Source organism: Echeneis naucrates, chromosome 11 (genome assembly GCF_900963305.1).
Source record: "Echeneis naucrates chromosome 11, fEcheNa1.1, whole genome shotgun sequence".
Lineage (NCBI taxonomy): Eukaryota > Metazoa > Chordata > Actinopteri > Carangiformes > Echeneidae > Echeneis > Echeneis naucrates.
The window spans coordinates 11,519,097-11,546,413 of record NC_042521.1 but is presented as its reverse complement, the minus strand read 5'-3'; the positions used below and the strand labels follow the sequence as shown (position 1 = coordinate 11,546,413).

The 27,317-nt window shown below is 42.3% G+C and overlaps 2 protein-coding genes across 2 annotated transcripts in view; one reads left to right on the top strand and one right to left on the bottom strand.

Annotated features, from left to right (window-relative positions):
* slc25a13 (solute carrier family 25 member 13) overlaps positions 1 to 6,932 on the top strand; it is a 42,704-nt gene extending 35,772 nt beyond the window's left edge. Inside the window, exons 15-18 of the mRNA XM_029514248.1 lie at positions 1,542 to 1,680; positions 4,294 to 4,452; positions 5,098 to 5,188; positions 6,256 to 6,932. Coding sequence (XP_029370108.1) covers positions 1,542 to 1,680; positions 4,294 to 4,452; positions 5,098 to 5,188; positions 6,256 to 6,436 — 570 coding nt within the window. The 3' untranslated portion in view covers positions 6,437 to 6,932. The remainder of the gene's footprint in view (positions 1 to 1,541; positions 1,681 to 4,293; positions 4,453 to 5,097; positions 5,189 to 6,255) is intronic.
* A 355-nt stretch (positions 6,933 to 7,287) lies between these two features.
* Positions 7,288 to 27,317, bottom strand: part of dync1i1a (dynein cytoplasmic 1 intermediate chain 1a) — a 44,725-nt gene continuing 24,695 nt past the window's right edge. The window contains exons 10-16 of the mRNA XM_029513462.1: positions 19,444 to 19,590; positions 18,318 to 18,431; positions 18,043 to 18,176; positions 17,655 to 17,799; positions 13,198 to 13,338; positions 10,095 to 10,220; positions 7,288 to 8,022 (exon numbers count right to left, since the gene is read on the bottom strand). Coding sequence (XP_029369322.1) covers positions 7,912 to 8,022; positions 10,095 to 10,220; positions 13,198 to 13,338; positions 17,655 to 17,799; positions 18,043 to 18,176; positions 18,318 to 18,431; positions 19,444 to 19,590 — 918 coding nt within the window. The 3' untranslated portion in view covers positions 7,288 to 7,911. The remainder of the gene's footprint in view (positions 8,023 to 10,094; positions 10,221 to 13,197; positions 13,339 to 17,654; positions 17,800 to 18,042; positions 18,177 to 18,317; positions 18,432 to 19,443; positions 19,591 to 27,317) is intronic.

Here is a 27,317-nt window from a genome sequence, read left to right as displayed (position 1 = left end):
GACAATGGAACTAAGTAGTAAACAGTTCTTGACTACCTTTTGGTTATGTTAACAAGGCTGCAAACACAAATGGAGCCTGCTCTTGTCTCCATCTACCTGCCTACCTGTTCCATATTTGTGTGTTTGTCTGCTCACTCCTAGCAATTTATGACTAAGTTGGAGTGTGTGTGACTACTGTCTGTGGGAATGCCACACTAACCAAAAGAGTGTGTGTCAATGGGTGCACGCTCAGACATTTAATGGTATTCACCTCCTGGTCCATGCAACGAGAGGAGACAAAGTGCATTGAGAAAGAAGTAGCGGTGTTGGTGGTGGTGAAGGGGAGGCGGGGAGGGGACGAGCTTCAGCCTGCAAGCCCCAGACGGGCTGGCTCCGGAGGGGCTGCACCCAGGCACAGAGCTGCCTTTGTCAGGGTAATTATCCTGACGCTCACCCTCCGCTGGTGGAGCTACCGGTTGGTGCTGGCTGACACACTAGCGCCACCATTGATTACAGGGGAGAATCTGTCATTGTAAGAATGTGGATCGAGATGATGCTCAAAATATATGGGGGCATTTAAGTTGACTTATGTGCCGAAGTACATCCGAGGCATTTTGCCTATTCTGAATAGCATTTCATCTTGGTGTAAAAGGCCTCTTTAGATGGCTCTCACTAAGCTGCCACTCTGCAAGTGCATTAACCAACCCAACACCATTAAGGCTTCCAGTTCCCGTCCCAGTGACGCTGCTTGTCTGTCCAGCATCGATAGAATCTCCCAGCTTTCAGCAGCCGCTCGGGCCCCAGGCAGCAAGCAAGAGGGACAGGTAGACAAGAAGTGCCAGAGGAAAGAGAGGGAAAGAGATAGCTGAGGTATCTGCCAATTTTCTCCCTCTCTCTTCTCTCTGTGTGCAGAGGAACCAAAGGATTATCCCATAGGAGTTAAATGAAGCCTGTCCAAAACAGGGAGACCTTGGCCAACTATTTAAATGCCTTCTGTTGTCTGTAGTTGCTGTATCAAGTCGATGGCAGTATGCCAACAGGCTTGACATGCATCAGGAAACTCAATAGGCTTGATGATATAGTGTTGTTTACAGTGGCAGACAACGAGTCATCTTCGTCAGCCAGTCTGTCTTTCTCTGCTCCTCCCACTCCTCTTTCCCCCACCTTTTTTTTTTTTCTTACTCGGCTTCGCTTTTGGAGCATCACCTGCTGCTTAGGACACAAATTGTTTGCCTATGCATAGACATGATTTATCTGGCATGTTGTGGTCAATATATCACTGCCAAAACGAGTTATTTTAAGGTAGTTTCTTTGGTGGTGACAGCAGTTGATAGCCTTGTGAGCAGACAGTTGATGTTTGACATTGTGGCTGAGAAGAAAAAAACTAAACAAAAACACTATTCATCTTCAGATCGCAAAGCCAGAACTCAAGGTCTGAGTCCTCTGAGTGCTGCGTCTCTTCCTCTACTCCCTTTTCTGTTTGTCTTTCTGAGATTTTAATCCCAAACCCAGTATTATAACATAAAATACATCTTTCTCCTCTCTAACTCTTCTTTCTTCAGGGATCCAAAGCTTGTTTTCTGCGGGATATCCCCTTCTCAGCAATCTACTTCCCCTGCTATGCTCACACTAAGGCTTACCTCACTGAGGAAGATGGAAGGATAGGGCCGGCCAAAATGCTGTTTGCTGGAGCTCTGGCAGGTAAAGTACTTTTTAACAAACCACCCTTTAAACTCTTCCAGGCAAAACAAAACCTGAAAAAATCAAATCAAAAGCATCTATGTTCACCATTAGTAGCAGAAGTAGAAAGTATCAATCAAATTTTATGCTGGAATCAGTCCACTGGTGAGGCAGTAGACCCGCACAGTGTAGGACCATTTCTGACCATGTCAGAGAGATCGGGTATTTTTTCTGATTTTCTGACAGCATAGCAGTCCCTTTCCTTTCACCAGCAGCCTGGAGAACATAAAGGAAAAGAGAGCATTGACTGCATTTTTATAATCCATTCATTTATAGAAATATAAATGAATAAGTACAATTTGTAATTGATGGCAAATACAGTAAAATACCTTCCAACAGTGAAGCAGAAATGCTGGCCTCACAATGTGAGACCTTGAAGTTCAGGAGATAAAGTCTTTTGTGCACTCCGGTTTTGCACAAAGTGTGCGCGCAGGTCTCGCTTTGCTTTCTCATCACATCATCACAGGCCTGCAGTAACAGTAGCAGAGCTCAGAGTTTGGAAGCCAGGCAGCCTCTGACCACAGGCTCCATGGCGGTAGCTCCTAATTAGAGCGCTGCTCAGTGATTGGGGACTGGGGTTTTGGAGCTCTGCTCAGGGAAGCGCCTCACATGCCTGCCAACCAGGCTGGCAAGGAGGCTTTCCAATCCTAATAATACTGTACAAGCAAATACAGATGCATGGGAGAAAGCACAGACTGTTGCACAAACATGCTTGGACATACTTTTCACATGTTCACACTGAAGGAATGAGTGCAGTCCTGTATATGCTTTAGTTTGGCTTGAGACGTGAGCTAAGAGACCAGAAGGACCAAAACATCCACTGATGACTTAACTTTATCATCTCCCTGGAAATATGATCCATTCAAAGCAGACTTTTCATATTGGAGTTATTCTAAAAAAAAACACTAATAACAGCCCAGCATTATCCTGCCAAGTTAAAAAGCTTTGGAGCATTTGCATAAAAGACTTACTATTTGTTTTGAACCCTCAGAGATGTGTCAGCAGCACTCTCTTTTTTACGCAGAGGCACGGTACAACACGGAAAAATCATAAATCGAACCTCCCTCCTCCATTTTTACTTGGTTTCTTACCACAAGGCTGGCAGCCACGGCCCAAAGACTCTGAGCTGAAACGAGCCCCATGATTTCTTTATTTTTTTCGTTACGTCGACACATTTATCATCCCTCTTTCACATATATTTATCAGCGGTTGCAGGATTCTGGCAATTAGTGTTTTACAGTCAGCACAGGAAATTGAATTACACGCTCAGTTTGTACAGCATTATTTAGCCAGGCATTAGTCTCCTCTGTGAAGAACATTGTGTTTGACCATCTCTAACTGACATCAATGTTAAGATGCATGTGGGAAAGAATTTGTATCCTGTTGTCCGGTTTGTCGAGAAATTTAGAATGAATAATAATGAGGACATGCCAAATATTTTTAGCACTTTTGCCTCTGGCTATGTAGACGTGAGATAGTGGATCTATGGATTAATCAAGTGACAGCAGCTTTGGGCTTCTATGCATTCCCTTTGGGCCTCTGCTTTTCTCTGTTGTTGATAAATGTTGTAATATCGTCCTCCTGATCTGCTTTTTTGTGCTATTTCTGCACTCAAAATATCTTTGTCTGTTTGTCTAGAAGGATAGAGGGTGTTGTTTTCGCATAGATTACAATGAGAGCATAATTTTTTTCATAAAAGAAGTAGTTTCAGCCATATAGTCATACATAAGTAATTTATATTTGACCATACAGTATCAATACAACGATCCTATACTACTTCAAAGTGGTGTATAATTGGTATGTGCAATACAGTTGTATATCAAATTGCCTTTGTTCAGGAGGTTCAGGTTTTTAATACTTGATTTGCAGGCTCCCACTCCCTTTATTAGCTCTATTTCAGATCTCTCCTCTTTTCTCATCTCCCCTCTCCTTTCGTCAGTGCAGGTGGTCAGTCTTCACCAGTTGCTAGTCCGCTACCTAATGCTGAGTTGATCTAGGTTACTGAATAGCTCGTTTGGCTGCTACAAAAACCAAGAAGTCAGACTAAATTGTCAAGAGGGCAGTTGATGGTAATGACTGAGCCATCAATGATTGAGCCCATTCATGGCTGAAGTGGCTGGAGTGGGGACTTTGCAGTCACTCCCTTCAGTCAGCCAGTCACTTTCAGTGGTACACGGGGCACAGTGTGCATTGCTGTCATTACTGTCCATTGTCTGGCCCCTTTCAAATGGCTGTAAGGAAAGTGGGAGAAAGAGGAAAGGGAGAAAAAAGGTGGAGATTAAATAATGGCCTCGCTGGTGGTATGGATTGGTTGATGGTGAAGTGATAGGAACTGGCCCCTTCTTGTGTAGGGGCCAGTACTCAATGTATGCAGCAGCCTTGCTGCAAGATGGTCAAGATGTGTTTTAAAAGAGGGAACAAAGGGTGCCAAAAGCACTCCATCAGACACAGTTACGGCAATATGCAAGATTTCAGCCAATGCTGATGACTGCTTTCTACCGATCATGTGTTTGTGTTTGATTTTAAATATGTGTTCTCTTCACAATCAAACCTGTCAAACATTTTTGTGTCCAGGCATGCCAGCCGCCTCTCTGGTGACCCCAGCAGACGTGATCAAGACCAGGCTACAGGTGGCGGCACGCGCTGGTCAGACCACTTACAGTGGCCTGGTGGACTGCTTCTGGAAGATCCTCAGAGAAGAGGGGCCCCGAGCTTTCTGGAAAGGAGCTGGAGGTACATTCACAAATTCAAACATAACATAAAAAAATTTTCCCACCCCCACCCTTTTACAATTAAAGTTTGATTTTCCTACGAAAATCTCTCTAAGCTTTTTTGTCCAGCCACTATTAACAAGATGAGGGAAACTCATAAAACTGGATAAAAATGTAGATATGCTCTTGTGAGTCGCCTCCTGTTATTAATTTCACTTGCAAAAATACACTTTACAAGCAGCAGTGACAGCTTTGCAGCCTTTTTTATGGCCTGGGTTTCTCCTTGTAGACTGCGTACATGTTGATCTATGGTACTGGTTGTGAGGCCACTTGCAAACCAAAGAAAGGAAAAGGGCAGTAAAAAGTTCTTGTCTCACCTCCTGTTTCTGTGATGATTTAATCAGCACTTTCATTCATGGATGTTTTCATGGAGATATTTTGGAAAGGGATGTAAGAATTGAGCACATAAAGCACCCAAAGACTGTGTTCTTTGAACATATTTCCATAATAATAATATTTGAATGTGGGACATCAACAAAACAGACTTCGCACTGGACACTGTCAGCGGGAAGAGAAGCAGATTTCTAAATTCCATTTAATAAGGTAAAAACCAAACTTGATTTTGTGTACATGGATTATTGAGACTCACTTCCACCTCTTCCTGCAGCCCGAGTGTTTCGGTCCTCACCTCAGTTTGGAGTGACTCTGGTGACCTATGAACTCCTGCAGCGCTGGTTCTATATTGACTTTGGAGGACAGTAAGTCTCAATCTGTGTTACTAACTGCTTTTATCAAACTGTGTCAAAAACCCAACCCTAATCTCCCAGTGAAACAATAGAATGTACTTTTTTTTTTTTTTTTTACTACATCTAATTGATCCAATTATCAAGATGAACTGCCTCCCCTTGAACAGTAGGCTTGATTTCAATGTGCAGCAGCTGCTCTTGGTGTGTGTTCCCCATCCACTGAAAAACAAAAAAATAAATAAAAAAAAAAGCCATGTGACCAAAAATAATTTCCGTGCGCACAAGTCTTCAGACTGAGGCGCTCACTCAGGTCTGAACGTGACAATTTTCCTCACACTCAAGGGTTTCAGTGCAATGTGATCAGGGCAGACAGCACCCATTTAACTCGAACACATACTGCTGGGACTGAAAAAAATACCCCAAAAAACAATTTCCCTCCTCCAGATAGATCACTCTCTCTCAATAATTCTTTAGTTCTCTGAAGCTAAAGAGGTCCGGTGGGGGATGCAGGCGGTGAGCCTCTCAAAATGACTAAGAAAATGCTTCTTTTAATGGACAGCTGAGACCATGTTGCACACGTATGTATGGGCTGGATGGCTCATTACTTTTATATGAAGCTGCCTTTCTCCCAAAGGCTCACAGTGAAACCAAATCAACTGCAGATCCAGTGAACAGTCAGTGCGGTTTGGCGCGACTTCATCTGTTTCTTTGCTGTCCGTGACGTGTTGGCAGTGATTCACAAAGCTCGCTGTGATGTCAGGCATGGATTTACTTCAGCTGTTTCAAGGGAGAAATATTTAATTGTTCCACCTTTGATTTTCTATCAAGAGTTTATTTCTGTGGCGAACCATGTTTAATATGATAATATTAATGTAAGATTGAAAAATATTGATTGTAAAACTCCCGTCTGTGCACACTCACATTCTCCTTTTGTTAAAATAACATTATGCACCAAGTTTATGTTGTTCAACAGATTTCTCATTTATCCCACCTTTTTTTTGCATCGTGTCTCTCCTCCTCCTTCACTCTGCCTCTGGCTTCATCCTCCGTCTGACTTTCTGCCTCTCTCCACACCACAGAAAGCCGGCTGGCTCGGAGCCCACCCCCAAGTCTCGGATCAGCCTGCCGGCGCCCAACCCAGACCACATCGGAGGCTTCAGGTTGGCCGTGGCCACGTTCGCTGGCATCGAGAACAAGTTTGGACTCCATCTCCCACGCTACACAGTGGTGACTGCAGCAGCCCCTACAAACACCCCCTGAGTTAATTCACATGTCAGGGTGGGAGTCGGTGACGTTAAAGAAAAAGCTTGAATGTTTTTGGTACAAAAGTAATTGTTTAAAGTAATTTAAGGTTTTATATATATATATATATATATCGCCATGGGTTATCTTAAAACTTGTGCAGATTAGTTCCACCTCTGATTGACGTTATTATAGACTTGCATTACATTGTGGTTTTGTTTTTCACAGTTTATGCACACACGCAGTAGAAGGCTGGCAGACATTGAAATATACCTTAACTGCTTTGGAAAACAGCATCAAACACTATACACAGCTGCAGCTCTTTCCGGTGTCTTCCTATTGTTGCTTTATAATCAAAAGCACATTCATTGTGATAATATAGCTGGCTGAAGAAGGACTTATTGATCAGAAGTGTGGCACTCATGTATATATGAGGTATCTAGTGACATATTTTCATATCTTATATGGCTGTTTGGCTGTTTTGGTCCTGAGTTGCTCATTTGAGCATTTACAAGAGCGAGACATAAAAAAGTACTTGAATCTGGACCCTCTGACTGTACACGTTGGTTTCAGGTCTAAATGTATGCAGATGTGTACATATCCGAAAGAGAGCTGGCTCCAGCTGCAGTGCTGTAGTGTGTCATGAGTATTTAAAATTGTACAGTACAGAGAATGTAGGAGTTACAGATGGTGTGTGATATTTGTGCCTTACTGTACGTATGGCAGCAACATGTCTCCTGAGAGTAAAGAGAAACTTATATTAGTAAAGTGAATGTAAACTGGAGTTTTCATTATTGAGCAAAAAGCAACACATCTGTTCATCAGCTATGCTTTAATGGTAAACATAGCAGGTTTAACAGCGAGCACTCTGCGATACAATATACCTTTTGTTAACTGTTACTGTCCATGAATGAATATACATTTGCAGCTCCTGTTCAGAACGAAAGACATATGTGTCAAAAATCAAACGTCATTCTGCTTCTGACACCCTGAAACATCAAAACAAAGCCCCACGGGTGAAAACATCACCATATTCACTCCATCTGTACGCAGCTGGGATATTTAAAGAATGTGTCGCATGCAGGCCTGACACAGAGAAAAGAAGCACAACGTAAAGTGAACGTGACATTTGGTAAACATCGATGACTAGTCTATGGACCCTGCTTTGTTTTTACAGTAGTGCAAAGCATCATTACAGTACACATATCTCCATAAGGCTGCCACTTTGTATATACTGTAGGCTCACAATTTGCAAGCAACAAATCACTTGAATTCATTAAAGGAATAAATGAGAGTGGACAAATGAGTAGAAGTCAACAGTTTTACCATTAACAGACAGTTGGTGCATTTACAGGAGAGCAAATGCAAAAATAGAATAACACTGCGACATGAAGGTGGAGAAAGAAAACTGAGTGAGAAGCATCATGCTACAGTGACACCGATTAAAGCACACCAGGTCTCGGATTCGCTCTGCTTTGGTTTGGGGTCCTGTTCTATGAAGCCAGCTCCATAGGCCCCTCCTCCTCGCCGTCTGCCCGGTTAGCACGGATCTCCATCAGGGTGCGGGCGAAGCGTGCCCAGTCGTCAGTGTGAGCCACCGACAGCTGGAGGAGGCGTCGCAGAAACACAGGGATATTGTTGCATTAAGCGTGGACACATCTGTCTGATGTTGTTGGCGCCACACCTGAGCTCCTGCTGTCAGTGCTTGTCATGAGGAGGCGGGAACACTTATTTTTACTCAACACTATTTTAAGACAAGATGCAATGATGTGGAAAAAAACACAGCAACTGAAAAACACACACACACCCCCTCTGTCTCTTTGCCTTTCAACTTGTGGGACTTGAAAACTGCACGGCTGGTCAAACACATAGTGACACCGGCTTGCTGCATACTTTGGAGAGACAAATTGCAACATTGTGCTTTGAAGGTCTCTCTTACCTGCCCAACACAATGTGCGTAGGTGGGCAGGCCTGCATGTGAATGAGACTCCAGTGGTGCAGCAGGAATGCCAGATCCGGCGGTTCCAGGGTTTTCCTGCAAACCAGTTGAGTCAGACTCAACTTCTGCCGCAACATGAAATGTTGTCATCTGGCAGTGCGCCGCGTGGGCCAATCAAATACATGCAAGGGCACATTCCTGGTAGATCATTTTGTAACAGAAAAAAAAAAAAAAAAAAAATCTTTCAAGGTTTCCACGGCGTCTGAGCAGCCTTCAACTCCGGACTTGTTCTGCTGCTTTTAACGCATTGCTTTTTTTTGCGGGGGGGGAGCTTGAATGCTAGATCAATGTCCACAACCACATGTGAGACTCAACAATTGATGGTCATGACATTAGAGTGACTTCATTGTCACCCACAGGCTTGCTGCCTGCATGGCAATTGCAGAGTAGAGGGCTAATAAAGGACTTGTCAAACTGAATGTTGTTGCTCTCTAAGTGTAGCAGAGTCGAGCAGTGTGGGAGTCAGAGTGAGTGGGACAGAAGCCACGGCTGCCACCCAAGCTGTCTGCAACCGCTCTGCATGGCCAGGCTGTAATTAAACAGGAACCAAGAGGAGGGAGGCAGCCATTTTGAACCCTTCAACCCCCCACAGAGCTGCGGTGGCCACAGCAGGAGGCTCTGCCAGAGCGTCATCTATATGCTGCCTGAGTGACACCAGCATCCGTAGCATTTCAATGGCCGCTTGAATTTTTAAGAAACTCTGTCGCCAGATGAAGCAGGTCTCACGGAAAAGCATCCAACCGCTGACCCCGATCTGTTAGTTCTGTCACACAGAAAGACTTTTGCTTTCTGATCAAAATCAATTCCTGCTGATCTAGCAGGAATTGATTAGTCCTTGTTAAGTGATTAGTTGATCTAACTGAAACTCAATTAGACAGAGCCCAGCTCAAACTTACCACAACAAATAAAGTGACTACAATCAGCCAAGCAGCTAGGCTAACGTACTGACACTGACCAGAGAGCTCCAAACATAAGAGAACAAACAAGCACAGGCAGAGCGCCTGGCCACTTCTTGGGGATGGCAAACTAACATGGAGGCCATTTTTAAGGAAGATGAGAGGAAAAAGAAAAGATTACATATGGAACAAATCCTGGGTGAACATACAGCACTACAAACTCAAAGGCTCAAACTCAAAGTCAGTCCCCCCCCCCCCACCCACACACACACACACACAAACACACTTTGTTTTGCTAAAATCACTACCAATTAATCCTTTAGCGGCACCATGCTGTACTATAATCTCTGTCGACTGTCCAACAGCTAAATTGCAGCAGCGCAATAAATTTTGGTCACTGTAGTTCACTCATGCTTTTGGCACCTACGGTGTAATTGAATCTTGATTGTTTGAAAACTGAGTCTGTGAGAACCACCAGCTCTTTGCTTCAGAGCCCTCAAAGGCATTCCAACAACAATGCGCTGAGCAGATTTTTTTTTTTTTTGTTTGTTTTCAACCAGAGCCGGCTGCTTAAACATTAACATTTTATGAGAGAAACGCTTGAGTGCAACATTATTTAAATTGTCGCAGTTATTATTCTTCAAAGTTTAACCTCTGCCTTAATGCCTGAAGCCAACGAGCACTCACGCTGCTCCTCTTTCTGGGTGTCACAAAAATAAAGTGGCATGGAGTATATTTCTGCTTTAGAGTGACTCTAACATGTTACTTCATTTATCTTTACCTCTCCAGTGTCGTAGATCCAGACTCGACCCTCTGAGTCACCCACGGCCACTTCCTTCCCTCCTGAAGACCAGTGGACTCTGTTCAGGGCTGACGCACCTTCGATGGTCACGCTTGCAGTTGGTACCTGGTGTATTAAACAGACCAACAAAAATACCACAATCTCACCCATACAGAGAATCACATTGCAAACTGAATTCTTTTTAAACAAACAACAGTTGATTCAGAAAACCATTTCAGTCTTAATCCTGCTTCAGATTACTTTCCAGGCCATTAGCACCTTTATAACAACTGGCTCTTTAATACAAAATGTGTGGCTTCATATAACTAGTGTGCTCGTTCACAAACTCCAGACATCTTCCTTTGTAAGTGTGGAACCTGACAGGACAGATCTGATCTCTTTCCTCAGTCTTGACTGATTATCCTCAGTAGCCAACTAGTCTGACTTTTTCATCTTCATCTTTGTTGTTCTTTTGGAATTGCGCAACTTGAATGCACCTTCTAAAAATTCTAAAAGGGGAATTTGAACCACCCGACAGAAAGACGGATTTCAAAGTGAAATACTTTAATACTTTAAATTCAGTGGTTCAGTGGTTTTTAAAGTTGATCACCAGGTATTCAGGAGTGGTTATATTTCACATTTATGTCAGTTGCTTAACTTTTATCCCCTTCCTTTTCTTCCCTACACTGAAGAGACGTTTATGAAATTCTCCACTGCTTCCATAACACCAATGACACCTCCAGCCTGCCACCTGCAGGCGGTGACTCTTACAGTCGCAGTTGTTTCTTGTTTACAGCTGCATTTTCAGTATGTGTGACCTTTTATATTTTATGTATGCAGCTCTTGTGCTTGTTTCAAGCAGGTCCACGTAAACACGACTGCTAACTTTCTTTTCTGAGCCAAATAACACTGAAATTTATTGTCTTACTGTTTATCCTATTTGTCTTAATGGTTAGGAAATATGGAAATACGGCGCATTATGCCATCATAGTCAATTTACTCCCCTAAAAGGACAAGTTTATCCACATGTGCTACCACTACACAAACCACCAACAGAACAAGAAGTTTACAACTTCTCATTCAAATGTGGACACAATGATATTTACTATGTAATAATTACCTTCACGTTTGCTGTTGTGGAGGAGCTGATGCTCTCCGTAGTAAACAGCAGCACTCAAAAACCAAAAAAACCATCTGTAGTGTTTCCATAAACTGTTGCTGACATGTGGCAGGCGAGTCTGACACATGTCACCGGTGGAGACAGAGGCCTTGGCATCATGTCCTCTCACACACCGAGCTCCTGCGTATTTAAAGCAGCGCTAACCACAGACTGACTGCCATTAGTCTGCTGGCTTCCACCGCTCCGCCCGACTTGATCTGTACTGTATCTGTATTGGCTGTATATGTGTGTTTTGTGAATGTGTGAATGTATGTGTGTGCGTGCGTGTGTGCGTGTGCGGTGGTGGAAATGAGAACCAGGCGCACTGCACTGTTCGGTTAATGTCGTTATGACTGTGTGTTTTTAATATGATGGCAACAATGGGAAGTCTGTTGCTATTAGAACGACTCTGTGTGACTGGATGTGTTCAGTACATCCGTTTGTGTGTGCGCGAGCAAATGTTTCTCATAAAGCACATTGTTAGCCGAGTTAGGCCATCGATAATGAACTCTTCCTCTGTCAGTGAAAAGGCCGCTGTTGAGGGAGCCATGGGAAACTTGTCGTCGGCGCTGCTGAGGGAAGACGCGACACGTGTGATGGGATCAGCGGTAGAGCGGGGTCACAACGAGAAGAAATGACAGATTAGATGAGACAATGGAATTGATTTCACCCACCAGGTCCTGCTTGATGAGATATGAATTTTCTGTGTGTGTACAGTGTGAAGGGGCTGCAAGAAAATGAGACAAATAAGGAGCAAAAGAGCAGAGGGAGGAGAGCCTCTGTGAAGATGCAGACATGTATTGAGGTTGAAGGCGCTGTGGGTGTTGTCTCCATGGAAACCGCGAGCAAAGGAGAATGGAGGATCCTTTTACCTGAGTGATCAAAGGTTTGGTGCCTACTCCGCTACAAAAGTTGGAGCAAAGTATGGTTTTCAGACTCAGAGGCTGAGGTTACATTTTCACTATAATGAAACTTTTTCTCTTCTCTTATACTTAACGTAACAGCAAATGGACTGCACTTACCCAGTGCTTTCACAGTTTGGCTGACCACTCAAAGTGCTTTACCCTACAAGCCACATCCAAGCAGACGCTCACCAGTTCATACAGCGCTTTTTCTGTCACAGTTCCCAGAGGATTGTTTGACATGCAGACTGGAGGGGCTGCCGATCGGTGCACCACCTGATCCAGGAAGGAGGAATCGTGCTGGCATTTTGGCAAATACGATTATCTGCTCGCTTAGAGTTAGATGGGAGGTTGATACCACACTCACATCTGAGAGTTTAACAGGAAATGTGAGTTTGGAAACTTAACTAATCATATCTCTAATATTGTTAACTTCTAGTATTTATTATGTTCTATGCATTGAGAATGAATAGTAAAATTAACCACCATTTACTTGCCTTAAATGCAATCTAAATAACCTAATCTAATAAAGAGACAGATCTTGACTCCTAGGCTGAACTTCCTGCTTTTATTTTCTTCTTCAGCATGGGACTGCGGATTGAGGGCTGAGGATCATGGTCTCCGGCACATCTGTGTGCTTCACTGATGGTACAGATTGTGGGAGGGAGATGGGACGGGCTGGTGGGGTCCTGAGGTTGCCTTAACGTTGGACAGAAGTTGCAGGAATGTTAGCGGGATGGCTGGGTGGGAGTCGGGATGAGGAGATGTCACCCAGGCTGATTTAAAGCGAGAGCTGTGGGAAACACCCACAGGGGTAATCCAGAATCGTGTGTGTGTGTGTGTGTGTGTGTGTGTAGGATGTGGAGGGGTTGATGGGAGGAAAAAGGGCTTGGGTTTTTGGTTGTGTGGTTCAGGCTGAAGCCCAGCAACAGGCCCCGAGGACACCATACACACACTACAACAGACAAAGGGATGACAGAAAACACACCCACAATGACCTAAATTTACCCACCAGTGCACACACACACACACAAACACACACCTCAGTGTCGTTGTTAAGGTTCCACAGGTCTAAGCGGCCCATTCCATCCACGGCAGCGAAGATCGCAGGATGCACAGGTGACCACATGACATCATACACATAGTCTGCGTTGTCCTCAAACGAGTACAGAGGCTTGTTGTGCTGAAAGAGAGGAAATGAGGATATCTGTGTGAGGAGTTGCGGATTACAGTAGATGACATACTAGAAAGATGAGTGAGAGAGAAAGCAAGAGAGTGAGGAAAGGAATGGAGAGAGGGAGCGAGTGAGTTTCAGACAGAGTGGCGCTGCCTCAGCCTTGGGGCCTGTCTGGGTGCAGAGCCTAATTAAAAAGCCTAGCACATTCACACAGCGCCATAAAACCGCTGGGAGAGATGAAAGGGAGGGCCCCTCCACAAGGTGTACTGTAACCTCAACACAACAGCTGTCTGAGAGAGAGGAGAGGAAATCAGCTAAAGCAACAAAACTTTTTCTTTATCCTTGCAGATTTCAGTATTGTAGTTTAAACATTTTCTACATTTCAAGAATAAACTTGTTGGTGCTCTCCAATTGCCTTTTTATTGGCCAAAATGAATATGTATGATTAGGTAATATCAGCATGATGCCATTGTATTGGTCTGTCAGGTCATCTGTAGGCCAGATGACCTGATGACCTAAAAAGCAGAGCAGGATGGAAGAAAGTTATGTAAAAGAGAAATTTGTGGGTTATTTCAGGTTAAGGGAACAAATGAAGTCAGTCAAAGTGTATTAAAGTTATTACTGTAACAATAACACAGCTCTCAGACGTCCCTACTGCATAAAAGATGGTTTGCATGTGTGCGTGTGTTGTGTGCGTTGTGTGTGTCCCTCTCCGACTGCCTGTTCGGATTCCAACAGCTTACGAACTGCATTCCTGACAGGTAGAGTGGGAGGGGTGGAGGACAGGAGACAGGGTGGCTGGAAGAGTAAATGAAGGAATGCAGTCTCTCCATCTTTTTCTCTCACCTCCTCATGTCTTCTCTCTTTTTTTTTTTTTTTTTTTTTTCACCTTTACTCGCTCGCTCCCCAGTTGCTCTGAAAGGCTGTGAGAACTGCAGACAGGTAGCAGGACTCACACACTTGCACACAAATACAAATCAAACGGGGGCCAAGCCAATTTCAAGCCTCGATTGAACCTGTTTTCCAGCCGCACAGGTGACAGCAGAGGTCATTTTTCTCCACCTCGCTGTTTTCCAGCTTTCGATCAGCTGGCTGGCCTTGTTTGTGCTCCCCTTTGTGTGTCTCTCCTTGTTTTAGTGTCTGTCCCCATTACATCAACTCATCTTCTATCTCCACAAAATCCTGTTGCATGTGCAGTGTCATTTTATTTTGATAGTCTGGCTTGTCCCTGTATGTGAATTTCTTCCTTTTTTCAAAATACAGAGTAAAGATGAGATGATTAAAGTCCTCTTTTTATCCACTATGCAAAATGTAAACTACTATTTCACTGTCTGGCAATGATCTACCTTTCTTAAATAAGGTGATTTGGGGAAATAATTTGCAGCACAGTCTCTTTAAACTAATCTTAAAATCAAGCTTAATCCTTGTGGCGCCACTTGTGAAGTAACCGTTTGTCATTATCTTTCCTGTGCTGAGGAGCTGGGGAGTTTCTAGCATGTTTGAACTGAAAATCCATTACTCATACACTGGATACCAACAGGCCCCATGTTTTACACTTGAGCTCTGCTTTATTTAAAGTGTTGATATCCACAAGAACATTTATTTGGGGTTTTAAGAGAAAAGAGAAAATCTCCTTAATGTAATTTCACATCTACTCTCTGAGTAGCCATATAAAAAACAGGCTGGTCGATTTTCTGATTGGCAGACTGTCCTCAGAGTGAATACATAAAATAAACATATGGCCACTTTCAGCTGATCAATAAATTAAAAATAAATAAATTAAATAAATAAATCAAATCCTGTGGCCGACAACTGCGTCATTGTGACATCACAGAGTTACACAAATCTTAAGGCTGAGTTTCTAAACGCAGGCAGTGTGTGAATTTTGTTTATACTCTCACAGTATTAATGTAACATCTACACCTGCTTTATATTAAAAAAAGAAATATCACTTCATACAGTTTGCTTCCTTTAAGACTTTGGTTAAAAAAAGTTGTCAGTGACAAGATACTGGGGATTGAATAGTTGTCCTAATGTTTTAGAAGCTGTGCTATAGGCAGAGGGGACTAAACCCTGAACAGATCCTCATTTTCTTTTGAACAAATACATCCACAGACATTCATCTGAAATGTTAGCGCCACTCTTTAATAATCGCCTGAACTCACAGTGATGCGCACCTTTAATTTACTTCTTAAGGGAGCAAAAGTGGAACGATTATGTTTCATTCAATCACTTAGTAGACGTTGCTTTTGGGGTCAAGATAGCAACATGGTTCAATTTATGCACAATTATAAACCCACTCCGAGCTGTCGCGACGTCTTCACACTTTGGCTGACTTGAAATCTTTTCACTAACCACAATATTTGCACTGCTGAGAGTAAAAACATCAGCAGGCTCCTGTCCCACGGCCTTCTATAACAGCGAGGGCAAACGTGTGTCAACGCAGAGAATCCACTGTGAGCACTGCGTGTGTGTGTGTGTGTCCGTCTGTGCTTTTGTGTGAATGTGTTACAACAGCTTGTGATGGCTGCGATTGGTGGGTTGAACCCAAGACTCAAGGGGATTTTAAGTAAGCAATGACAGCTTGCTTAAGGTGTATATAAGGTATGTGTGGTGTCTATATTTACACGTACACACACACACACGCATACGCTCAGGTATTTTGCCTGCCCACATACAAACATGGGTTATGTGGGATAAGAGACCGGCACACATTCTTGCGGTGCCCCTCAAAGGAAAGGGAATTCCCAAATCTTGAAAAATAAGCCACTCTCCTGATGAAAATCCACAGAAATGTTTTAATATGTAACACGGGACGCTTCACACGTGACTTACGGACCAGCTGCATGCAAACATGAGCCAAAATTCATCTTTCATGTCCAAGTGTGTAAACTGTAACTGGATCTTGCATAAAGTGTAAGGTATTATGCAATATGCATTATGTATTTTCCTCACGCTGAATAATTCTCTCTTTGATTCTTTGTTGTTTTTGCCGTTTGACAGCCAGCTCACATTGATCTCTCTGTCCGTCAATGTTTGCTTTACTTTCCAATCACAATGACCATGACTTTTATTTGTCCTGAAAATGCCCCCAGGCCTGTTACGCCTCACTCCTCCTTCCTGCTGTTGTCTTCCCATCCTTCCTTCCCTCTTCAGTCTCAAATCCTGGACCATCCCATAGCACTCACAGAAGCTTCCTACTGTATGAATGAGTTAGCTAACTTTTCTACTCTCTAACCATCACTCTGAGACAAACAGTGGCTGTTTGCTTTGTAGTGCCACTAAAAAGCTGCAAAATGGAATTTGTTTTGAAAGGAGAACAAGTACCCTGAGTGTACGAGGTCACTTAAAACCAGTGAGAGGAGTGCCCACCTTCAGAGCGGCTCACTTAGATCCACTGAGTACCCATGCATTTGGGTGGGGGGTGGGAGGGGGGGGGGGCTTGCATGTTTACAGGACCCTCAGCATTTTTGTAAACTACAAAATTGGTAAATAAAATGAATGAGGATGAGGTTCCGTTTATTGCCAATAGAAAAACGAATTATTGGTCACAGCTAATTGATCTTTTCCCCGTCAAAATATTCCAAAGACAAATTGTGTCTTTTTGTCTTAGTGACTTTCTGCAGCAAACCCTCACGCTTGGCTGGAGAGTCACCACTTCTCTGACATGAATGAGCAGCACAGCCATTGTCTCTAACTTTAGTGTTTGATGATTTGGTTACTTGAAGTTGCAACTGCCTTTTAGCAGCAGCTTGGAGGTGACCATTAGTTAACATGATTTCTACTTGGGAACATTTCAGCCACTATTTCCAATACGTTGCATCATGTTACAATAGAAACAAGTAAATGAAGACAGCTTTTTTGGGAATTACACAGTACTAAAATACTGTACTGCCCGCACAGGGAAGACTCCCACTGATATGCTTTTCTATTGGCAGTAAACCATTTTTTTCCATCTATAAAGCTGCAGCATTTTATTAGTCCAGCTTCCTGGTGGTGAGGCTGAACTCAGGTTAAATTAACCAGCGCTACAAAATCTCGTTAAAGTATCAGTATCTCAACATTGTTGTTGGATGCTCTAGTAGTAGAGGATTTACAACATCGACACAAACACTGTCATTGTGATATTGGATCATTTCACTTCACCCCCACACAATATCCATGTAACCAGTCACACAACTCACCCAAATTATTCTCACACACACACACGTACAGAGACACACAAGTATTGAGGGACAAGAAAGAAAACCTTTCGTGCTTTCCTTCTCCCTCCCTCACTCATAACATACCCCTCCACACACACAGACGTATGCATGTTATACCTTGGTGCTCCAGAGTTTGACAGTCCAGTCAAAGGAGGATGTGATGAAAAGATGGGAAAAGTCAACCGTCCCCACAGCGCTGTGACAGCTGATGCCTGTCACTGGCCCCTGGTGGCCCTCGAACATTTCACAGATACCTGCTTTACTGGAGGGGGGAGACAAGGATCAAATTCATTATTTTGATATACAGGCCTGCTGAGGAATTAAGTAGTTTGTGCCTAAATGAGGATGTTCATACTAAAAGCAAATATATTGTGAATGAGTTAAAATGAGTAGCTTTGCTCTAATACTGTAACTTCGGATTAGCAGAGAGCAGAAAATCTGATTGAAACATAAAGCACTTCTCTGCACTGTGATCACATGACTGCAAGCCCCCTCTCACACCAACCTGCCATGTCTGGATGCAGTGTACACAGTGCCCTCTTCACTCCCCACCACATAGTTGTTAACGTCTCCAGTGGGGAAGGCCATGCCTGTCACTGCCACCGGTTTGGATTTATTGTAAACCAGTTCCATGGTCTCCTACACACACAACAGTTACAGTACAGTAACAGTTACTTTTTAGCATATACTGAATATTATTTTTCATCTTATTTTTATGAGTCTTACGAGACAAATTGTGTTAGGTTTGTGGCTTGTGCGCCTGAAGTGTGTGTTTTGTACCTGTGGCTGGGACAGCATGTCTAGACTCCAGGAGCACATCCTGCCGTCTGTAGACACAGTAATCAGGTTGTTGGCATTTTGGGTGCCAACCACATTCACGCAGTATACTGGGTGCTGCAAAAACACACACACACACACACACACAAACATGTGAATGTACACAAATCAATCAGGGACACAGGTATTAAAAAAAATGGATGAGATGGTCGGGAAAACACACCTGCATAATTCCACATAAGCACTCCCGACATATTGGGCAGTTTGTATATTAAATACGGATACTTATCTTGAAAAGCTAAAATGTAACTTTCCCCTTATACACATGATGTCATTTTATACGTTGTGAACGAACAGACACCTCACATGCCAGTGTGCAGTCATCCTTTTACATGATTCTACGTAACCATTATGTCATTACTGGGCAGTAATTGATTTGTGTGCTGGGCTGAACAAAGAATGCATTCAGCAATCAGCACCATGCTCACTGGCTGGACTACATGACTGGTGAAGACGAGAGCGACGGCCTCATTGCTGAAGTCGACAGCCACTTTAAAGCTACAACACGGATGGCATGTCGCAATGCGTGTGTAGCTGCTATTAAAAACGCTGCGTCTCTTCTAACCAGGATTACAACAACTATCCTTGTTCTACACGATTAGTTAGTACAGTAATAGAATTATACAATATCTATTCATCGAGCTTTTTACGGGACAGTTTGTCAGCACAGTGCTTCATGGACAGGAGGATTTCTGAACACTATTGGTTCTTTCACAAGAGATATGTTCTCTGTTCAACCACATCAGCTGTAGTTACACTAAATTAATGCTCTCAATACCAACTGCAACACACACCTTTGGATGTTTTTGAAAATTTTAAATTTGATTGGTGTTTATTTAGTTATGAACACTGACTATGATATTTTAGACGAACATGAGGATGTTTTAGGTTTCAATTAATGTGCTGTCCATTGATTATGCACCATATTCACTTATTGAAGGTACATTTAAAGTTGCTGAAAAAAAAAAATATGTTAAGTAACACTAGAAGTATCTGATGGGCCCTGTGATGTTACCATGCTATATTAGATTTTGTGTAAGGTTATACTGACAGTGGACACCAGCCTTACAGTGTGTGCAGCAGCAGAGAGGGGAGTCCTCTGGACAGGGGTGCGCCGGTGGCTGCGATTGTCCCACAGCACGATCTGCCCTGAATAAGTGCCCCCCACCACCAGGTTGGGGTGAAACCTGGCAAAGCCCACAGACACCACCGGGGACTGAGGAGAGAGAAGGAGACAAACGGAGGAAAGATGGGAGAGTGAAGCCACCAGGTAATCACATATTAATCTAGCATGACATTGAGTTTAAGAAAAAATACATAAGTCAGAAAAGAAATGGCTCAATCAGATAAAATGTCAAGATTAAACAGCAGACGGTGAGAAAGGAGCAACAACAAAGAAATATGTGAACCGAAAATCGTAATGCTAGACGAAGCATGAGTGAGAACGAGTGATCAAGGCATCGTGATGGGTGGCAGACATCAAGCAGATAGACGGAGAGGGAGATGATGAGTCTGGCTGTGGTGGGGGTCCGCGGCGAAGAGGGGAGAGGGGTGATGCTGGGGTGGAGACCAGACAAAGAGGGGAATTGTAGTCCTCGTTCCCCTCGTCGTTTCACATTACAGCATCAAAACCTCAGCAGCCACTGGAGCGCTCACTGTAGCCTCCATCATGACAAGCGCACCCTTGAACTCCCTCCCTCGCCAGTGGCGTGTTTATTGAGTTTTGGTTCCTCTTCACTGCTTGTCCCATGTGGGCTTCTGCGTGCAACAGCTAGCCTCGCCTGACCCAGAGCCACTGAGGCATCTGCATTGAGGAGTGATGAGAAAATGCTCCAGCTACACAGTGCTACAGGAGGGTTAGGGTTAGTGATCTTATACATTGACAAATTTATCCCCCATCCATCCGTCTCATTAACTGGCATAATCACATCGAGTTAATTTATAGGCAAGACACATTCGAGAGAGCATCCAACAAGAAGCTCCGAGACACAAATCAAAATTTTGCATTTCGTAAGAGGATTGATTTGGTCGTATATTTTGTTGGAAGGGGTGACACGGACAGATTTAGTATTTCAGAAAATGGTGCGTCACACATTTTGTTGATATGACAAGAACCCTGAGGCTGTGTTTGGAGACAGTCTCTCCATTTACTGTCAGAATCCTCCAAAATGAATCAATGTATTTCCCAAGACAAGAACTTTATGTTTTCTTATGCAAATGCTTTTATAAGAGTATATAATAGCATTAAATTAATCTAAAACTTTATGATATTACTGATGTAGAGTGAGACCAAAATTAATATGGTTTTAACTCTAAATACAAGTGATCAGATGTTATTGAAGACTAATGCACTGCATTAGTGAAGCAACTTCACATTCATCTTTTCAGACTCATCACAGCCTTTTGCCAATAGTTAACTTAGAGAAGACAGTTCAGTTCAGTATAGATGGTAGATATTTTTAAAATGGGCAATCATGTTTGGAAAAGCATCTGATATTGACAACACTCCAGAATCTACAATGGCTACCATATATAAAAGTAAATACAGTCCTATGAAGTAGTGTTGTTCCGGTTCAACACAACTGAGACTTTAGTAGTACAGCATAGTAAAAACAGAAGTAAGCAAAAGACATAAAATTAGCAAACTCACACAGAACAATACTTGGTAGCTTGACATCAGCTGACCAAACTTTCTAATATTAGCCATCTTCATTTACTCGACAGGTTGTGCTATGACCAAATTCCCAGAAATCTAATTTATAAGAAGAATACTGTTATTTTATGCCAATGAAGTGATACTACTGAATAGCAGAGACTAAGGTAGTAACATCATTTCACAAACTGTTCACTCCAAACATTTGTGCTGGCTTAGGATAGATCAATATGCAGAGCCTATAGAAACAACCTAAAAATCCAAAATAGTGTAACCGTCTCCTTTCGCCATCCCTATCACCACACCACGTGTGAAGCAGCCAACTCCAACCCAGTTCATTTTGAAAGGAGACTGGAAAACAAACCAGAGGAAAAGAAAACACTGCATACTCTCTCGCCCTCTTTTTTTTTTCTTCTTTGGTTTCATCTGAGGAGTCACAGCTTCTAGACGATCGGCTTGGGAGTCGCTTCAGATGTCAACACTCAAAATAAACTGAACTTCTGTGGTAAAAATAAAGTCGCTTGTCAGCCGGCACTGCGGTACTCTCTGAAAAGTTTATTTACATGGTCAGATAAAAGGAGATTGAGGCCTTTGATTTATTAGCATGCATTAGTACACAAGATTTGATGTTGTGAACTGAAACAGTTATACGATTTCATAGCAAGGAAAGTCACTTTTGCCGGTTTATTCTATGCAATATGCTACAGTAAAGAAAGCTGCAACAGAATTTAAAGAATATAAAGCCCAAACAAGAGCAGGCAATCCACTCCTATCCTACCTTACCCTCCTAAAAATATTCTACAAGAACTAAAGTTCTAACCTATTCGAACGACTCCACCTTGAACTTGATGACTTCTAAAAATTGCAGAATTTCAGGATGACCTTTGCCCTCTGTGGTTGTCTGACAGGCTGCTGTCTGATGTCTGCTTCCCCAGACTCTATCAGTGGGCCAATAAGGCTAAGTCCTGCCCTCTTTGTTGTCCCTGTCCACAAACACACATCACCACAACTGCTAACTAAAATCTATCCATCAATCCTTAGAAACCAAGGAAACTCTAAACCTTATAGACATTCTGAAGACAGGAAAGAAGAAGAGAAAAATATTAATTGTAAACAAACATCTAACAGTATTGCCGTCTTACCCCATCATCATTAAAGTGACAGTAACATAAGACTACTATAAAAAGTTACATTTGTTATCTGTGTTTAAGATGCATTTCTTCAATTGGAACAAGAACATAAATCTACCTCAAATAAATTAACAGTACTATTGATAACCTTCAATATAAACCTTAATCCCTTTAATCTCTCTAGTAAAAACCAAAATGTCTCCACTTTTACTATGAAAACTGTATAAAACGGAAAATACACACACAAATCAACAAGCATACACAGACACAAACAGAAAACATCCCTGCTCTGTAATCTCTCGTGTGTTTCTTAAACCAGTTATCACCCTGAATAAACATTTCTACCCCACATGAATAATGAAAAAAAAAAAAAAAAAAAAAAAGCAGCAAAATCAAGGGACCCTTCTCCTTCTATTTGCTCCATATGTCAGTTTAACTCGTAAGCCCTATCAGTGTCCTCATCTTAAGAGGAAAAATCCTGAGTAAACTCTGAATCCCCTGCTTAAGAAACCACAGGTTATGCCACCATCCCCCTCATGCACTGTTAGGCTTAGTGAAAGAGCTACTGAAAATTAACCCCACTTTCCCCCGATAGTGCACTTTGAGGAGCACGCCAGCCACAACTTGGACTTAAAATAAAAGCCATTCTCCCCTAAATGTTTCTAATCAAATGCCACATCAGCACATGTTTTGGAGTTTGATGCCTTTTAAATTCGCTGTATGTCATTTAGAATTTAAATAAGATCAATTTGTCCCCTTAAAACTCCAATACCCCCTTAAACTCTCGGGGAATTGGTTGGTTCTCATTTAGATGTCATGTAGAAGGTTATTCACCAAGTTTAGAAGTAAATTATAGGGAGTACAGTTCTGTTTATTACTGCTACGGGACAATGCACCAAGGCATGGGACCACTATAGCTATGAAATAGGTCCAATATGGTTAATGCTTGTTTCTTCCTCTTGCGTCAAATTTTGGTTTGCCAATTGTCCCACAGTTCTGAGAAAAGCCCAAAAAAATAATATATCAAAACATGCCGCTCAATTGGGATCTGTGTGTTATGACTTATCTCTGATGCTTCTAAAGTTTTTGGCAACATAAATGGTGAAAACGTGGCCAAAAACAAAACAACAAAACAATGCAAAGTAAAATGGGAGGAGGCAAAAAACAGAAAAATTTTTCAAACCTCTAGTGCTTCTGTTTTCAGCTCCAAATGTCAATAAAACTTTATAATATAACCTTTTTTTATATCTTTTACATTTTTTGGGTAAGCTTCAATTTATAATGTGCATATATTGTATAGAAGAGTGATGATGTCATCAGCTTGAGTGGTGAGCCAATCTGAAAATTATTTTGAATAAATAAATAATAATAATTTTATATATATATATATAAAAGTGGTCATCACAGTGACATTGTTTGAACTATACATAATTTTTTTTCAAGAGTAGTAGAAATTTTTGTCCTCTTTGAGACAACATGTCTATTTTAACAGAAAAGCATGCAACATAAAAAGTAAAACAATGCACACACATGCACACGTGTGTGTGTCACGTCTCTCCCACAATCATATATGAACACACACACACACACACACACACACACACAGCACCCCATAGCACTTTCAATTTCTCTGAGGAAATGTTCTAGTACCTTTTCTCCTAGTTTTCATTCATTCATGAGCCTTTTCCACTGTTGATCCAAACACTGCCTTTTCATCGATTTGGGGTAATTTATTTTAATGTGTAAACATGACTGTATGTAATGTTACATGTGCAAAGCCTTCCATTCTGAATTGAAGAAATTTTAGGAAAGACATATATTTCTTGCCAAGAGTTAGATGATAACATTTGTTTATGGTTAATATGAAGTTGCTGCCAATAGCTGGCTGACTTAACTTGGCACAAAGAGTGGAAACAAAGAAAAACAGCTACCCTGAACTGTTTCTTGGCCATGACTGGTTGACAAGCAACTGGTGGAGATTTCACAAAGTTAGAAATGTTGGCTGGGAAATAATCTGGAACAAAACCCTCCAAAAAAGAACACTGCCATTTTTTTTCTTTTGCATGTACTCAACAAATATAATGTGTGAATCTGTGAGCTTTGGAGATGATAGTTAGAGATTTTGGTTGCTTCAGAGACGGCCATCCCAGATCCTTTTCTGGTTTTCAACCTTCGATTAGGCTAAGTTACCTGGATGTTGGCGGAGCCTTCTTACTCGGCATACAGACAAGAGAGTGGTATCAATCTTTCTCATCTAACTATGTAAGAAAAACTCAACGGCTTATTTAATAATAAACCCATTTCCCCAAATGTCAAACGTTTCCTTAAAATCAGATGCAGCCACACTCCCCACTTCCCCTGCATCTCCTCTTCATTTCAGATTCATAAATCTGGACATACCAGTCATGCGCCACATCTGTCTAAATAACATCTCAACAACTCTCGTGTCAGCAACGCTCCAACTATGATTGCATCTCCATATCAGAGCTGACTCAGTACTGAGCCTGACATTTCATTTCCAAAATGCAGAGTGGCTGTGTGCATGGTTCTAATCTCACATGCAGCGCAGGTCAGACACCTGCCAAGTCATCTCCTGCCAGCCCAGATGAAGAGGATGTGGGGAGTGACAGCTCCTGGAAGAAAAAGCAGCAGCAAGAGTCACTTCAGCATATCGGGCCTGAGATAAATTGTGGACATTTCACAGGGAGACACTCTCACAGTCAGAACAGTGGGTTTCATTTCTGTCCTTGGGCAAGGTCGGCTCTGTGCCTATGTGTGTGCTCGCATGAGGGAGAAACAACTCACACACGCACAACGTATCATCTACCATATCTCACACAGGCTCACAAGGCTAAGTGCTTCTGGCAACCCTTATTATATTAATGGGAAGTGTTCTGTAGAGCATAATACACACATGGTAGGCAGTGATGAAAGATGGCACCCAAAGAGGGATTAGGGAGATTTTAAGGAATGACAGCGAGAGAAAGAAAGTTGTAGAGAGGGGAACACTCCCTCTTTGTTGCCTCCTCCTCTTTCTCGTTCTTTCCCCAGGCAACAATCTGTTGATCAAGTCAAATAGGGAAGGTAGAAACAGAATGAGGGTGCTCTACTAGAAGAAAACAAGGAAGCAGGAGGCTGATAGGACACAGCAGACAGTATATGGGCCAAAGTAGATCCATGCTTCATGCCCTCCTCCCTCTCTCACCACACTCATCTGTTTTCCACTCTGCCTTATCAGGACCAGATGGATCCAACTGTCCTCTTTTGCATCCCGGCTTCTCAACTGCTCCCACCCCTGCAACCACCTTTCTCCTCCCTCTCTCCCCCTGGCTTTGCTCGTTTATGACACCCCACGGATTTTGTCACTCTGTGGTTTCTGGCGAGGAGAAAGAAATACCAAGCTGAGTCTCCATTTCACCAAGCAAAGAATGAGGGTTTGACGAGCTGGAAGCAAAAGGAGGAGGCTCCATGAACACAAACTAGCTTTTCTGTCTCCTCTCTTGAGCTCCTCACCCTTTACTCACCATGTGTTGTATGTTCAAATTTTATGAACGTTTTGGCTTTTGCTTTCCTTTATTGCTAAACTTATGTTGTTCTATTCTAGTATTGACACTACAGATCCTCTTATTAGATTTGATTTCAATATGAATTAACAATGTAAGCCAAATGAAATGTTTTTCTTTTTCTTATTTAGATTAGGGACTAAAGTGTCACTTTCAAATATAACACAATGAGTAGCACTCACATGTAACTCTGAACACTTGTAAAGTGGAGTATTATAGATATCATATTAAAATGATTAACATGGGTTTCCATATTTCAACTTACCAATAAAAAAGGTTTCAATCAGCACAGTCAAAGTTGTACAAACTAATTTAGTTAACTGCAGCGTTTAACACCTTTTGCCAGTAGAAGCTTCATTTATGTAGTGTCACAAAACACAGTGAGCGCATAGAGGTTTCTCTGCTAAGCTTTTGAACACAATGCTGCTCCATCATCCAGTGTAATTTCGCAGGTTCCAAATCAGATATAGCCGATGAATAATGTTGTATTGTTCTTTCTTTCAAACTCACTTTACCCCCTGAGTCTCTGCAACACCCACCAACACTCTCTTTCCTGGCTGCTCTGCTTCTCTTTCTCAACCTTCCTCTAAGTGCAAAAGACCTATGGAGCAACACAAAACAGAGATATTAATAAAAATATGACTGAGTCCAATGGGATATGACAGTAGCGGCGGGGGTTGTTATAGGGAGGCGTGTGGTTTCAGGGGCTCAGCAGAGGTTTTAAGTCAAACGGGCCCTTTAATGTGGCCTGACTTTGCCCACTTGAGAGGCTGGTGTGAAGTTACAAGATTGGACCCAACTGGGATGAGGCGATGATGGGATCAACTGGTGGGACAGCCTTGATGAGGGGAGGCATGCTCAAATGGTACCAGAGTCTAAAGCACCAGCAACCTCTTTTCCTGAAGTAAAAACCCCAGCCACACTGATGGATCACACACTTCCTGCACAACGTTACAGATCAATGGCAGCTGAGGTGGAGTCATGAAACTGCCTAGTCTCCTTACCGGGACTGTAAGAGGCTTCCCAGTACAATAGGGGTGCAGGGAAATACAGTTTAATTAATAAAAAATAAAGATGCAGATTATTTACTGTCTTAAGTAAGAAAAAAATGCACATTTCTTTTCATGGTATAAAGGAGAACAAATCTCCAAAATAAAACTGTCAGATTATTGCATTTTGAAGTTGGAGCCTATTAAATGGCTCGACAGAGAAAAGCAGAGGGGAAACAGCAAGCAGAGTGTATAACCATGACATTTCTGTGCCATCTGTTTACTCCTCAAGGGAACAAGCTCTGCCTCTTGAACTATTGCATTAGAATGCAATATTACAACAGCACTGCACATTCCCAAAAAATTTTCATGCATATTTACCAAATTGCATTTGCCTGGAACTCCTCCCAAAACCAGACTGTCAGCTTTTAAACTACGTACTTTTCACCTCGCCAGTATGTCAAGAACATGATACCCCCCCCAACACAAACACAAACACACACACAATGTTTCTGATGAGTAAAAAGCAGCTAATTGTTTTTCAAGAAATCACTGAAAAACAATATTAATAACAGTGGGTAATTTGTATTATTTTATTTTGCATCAAA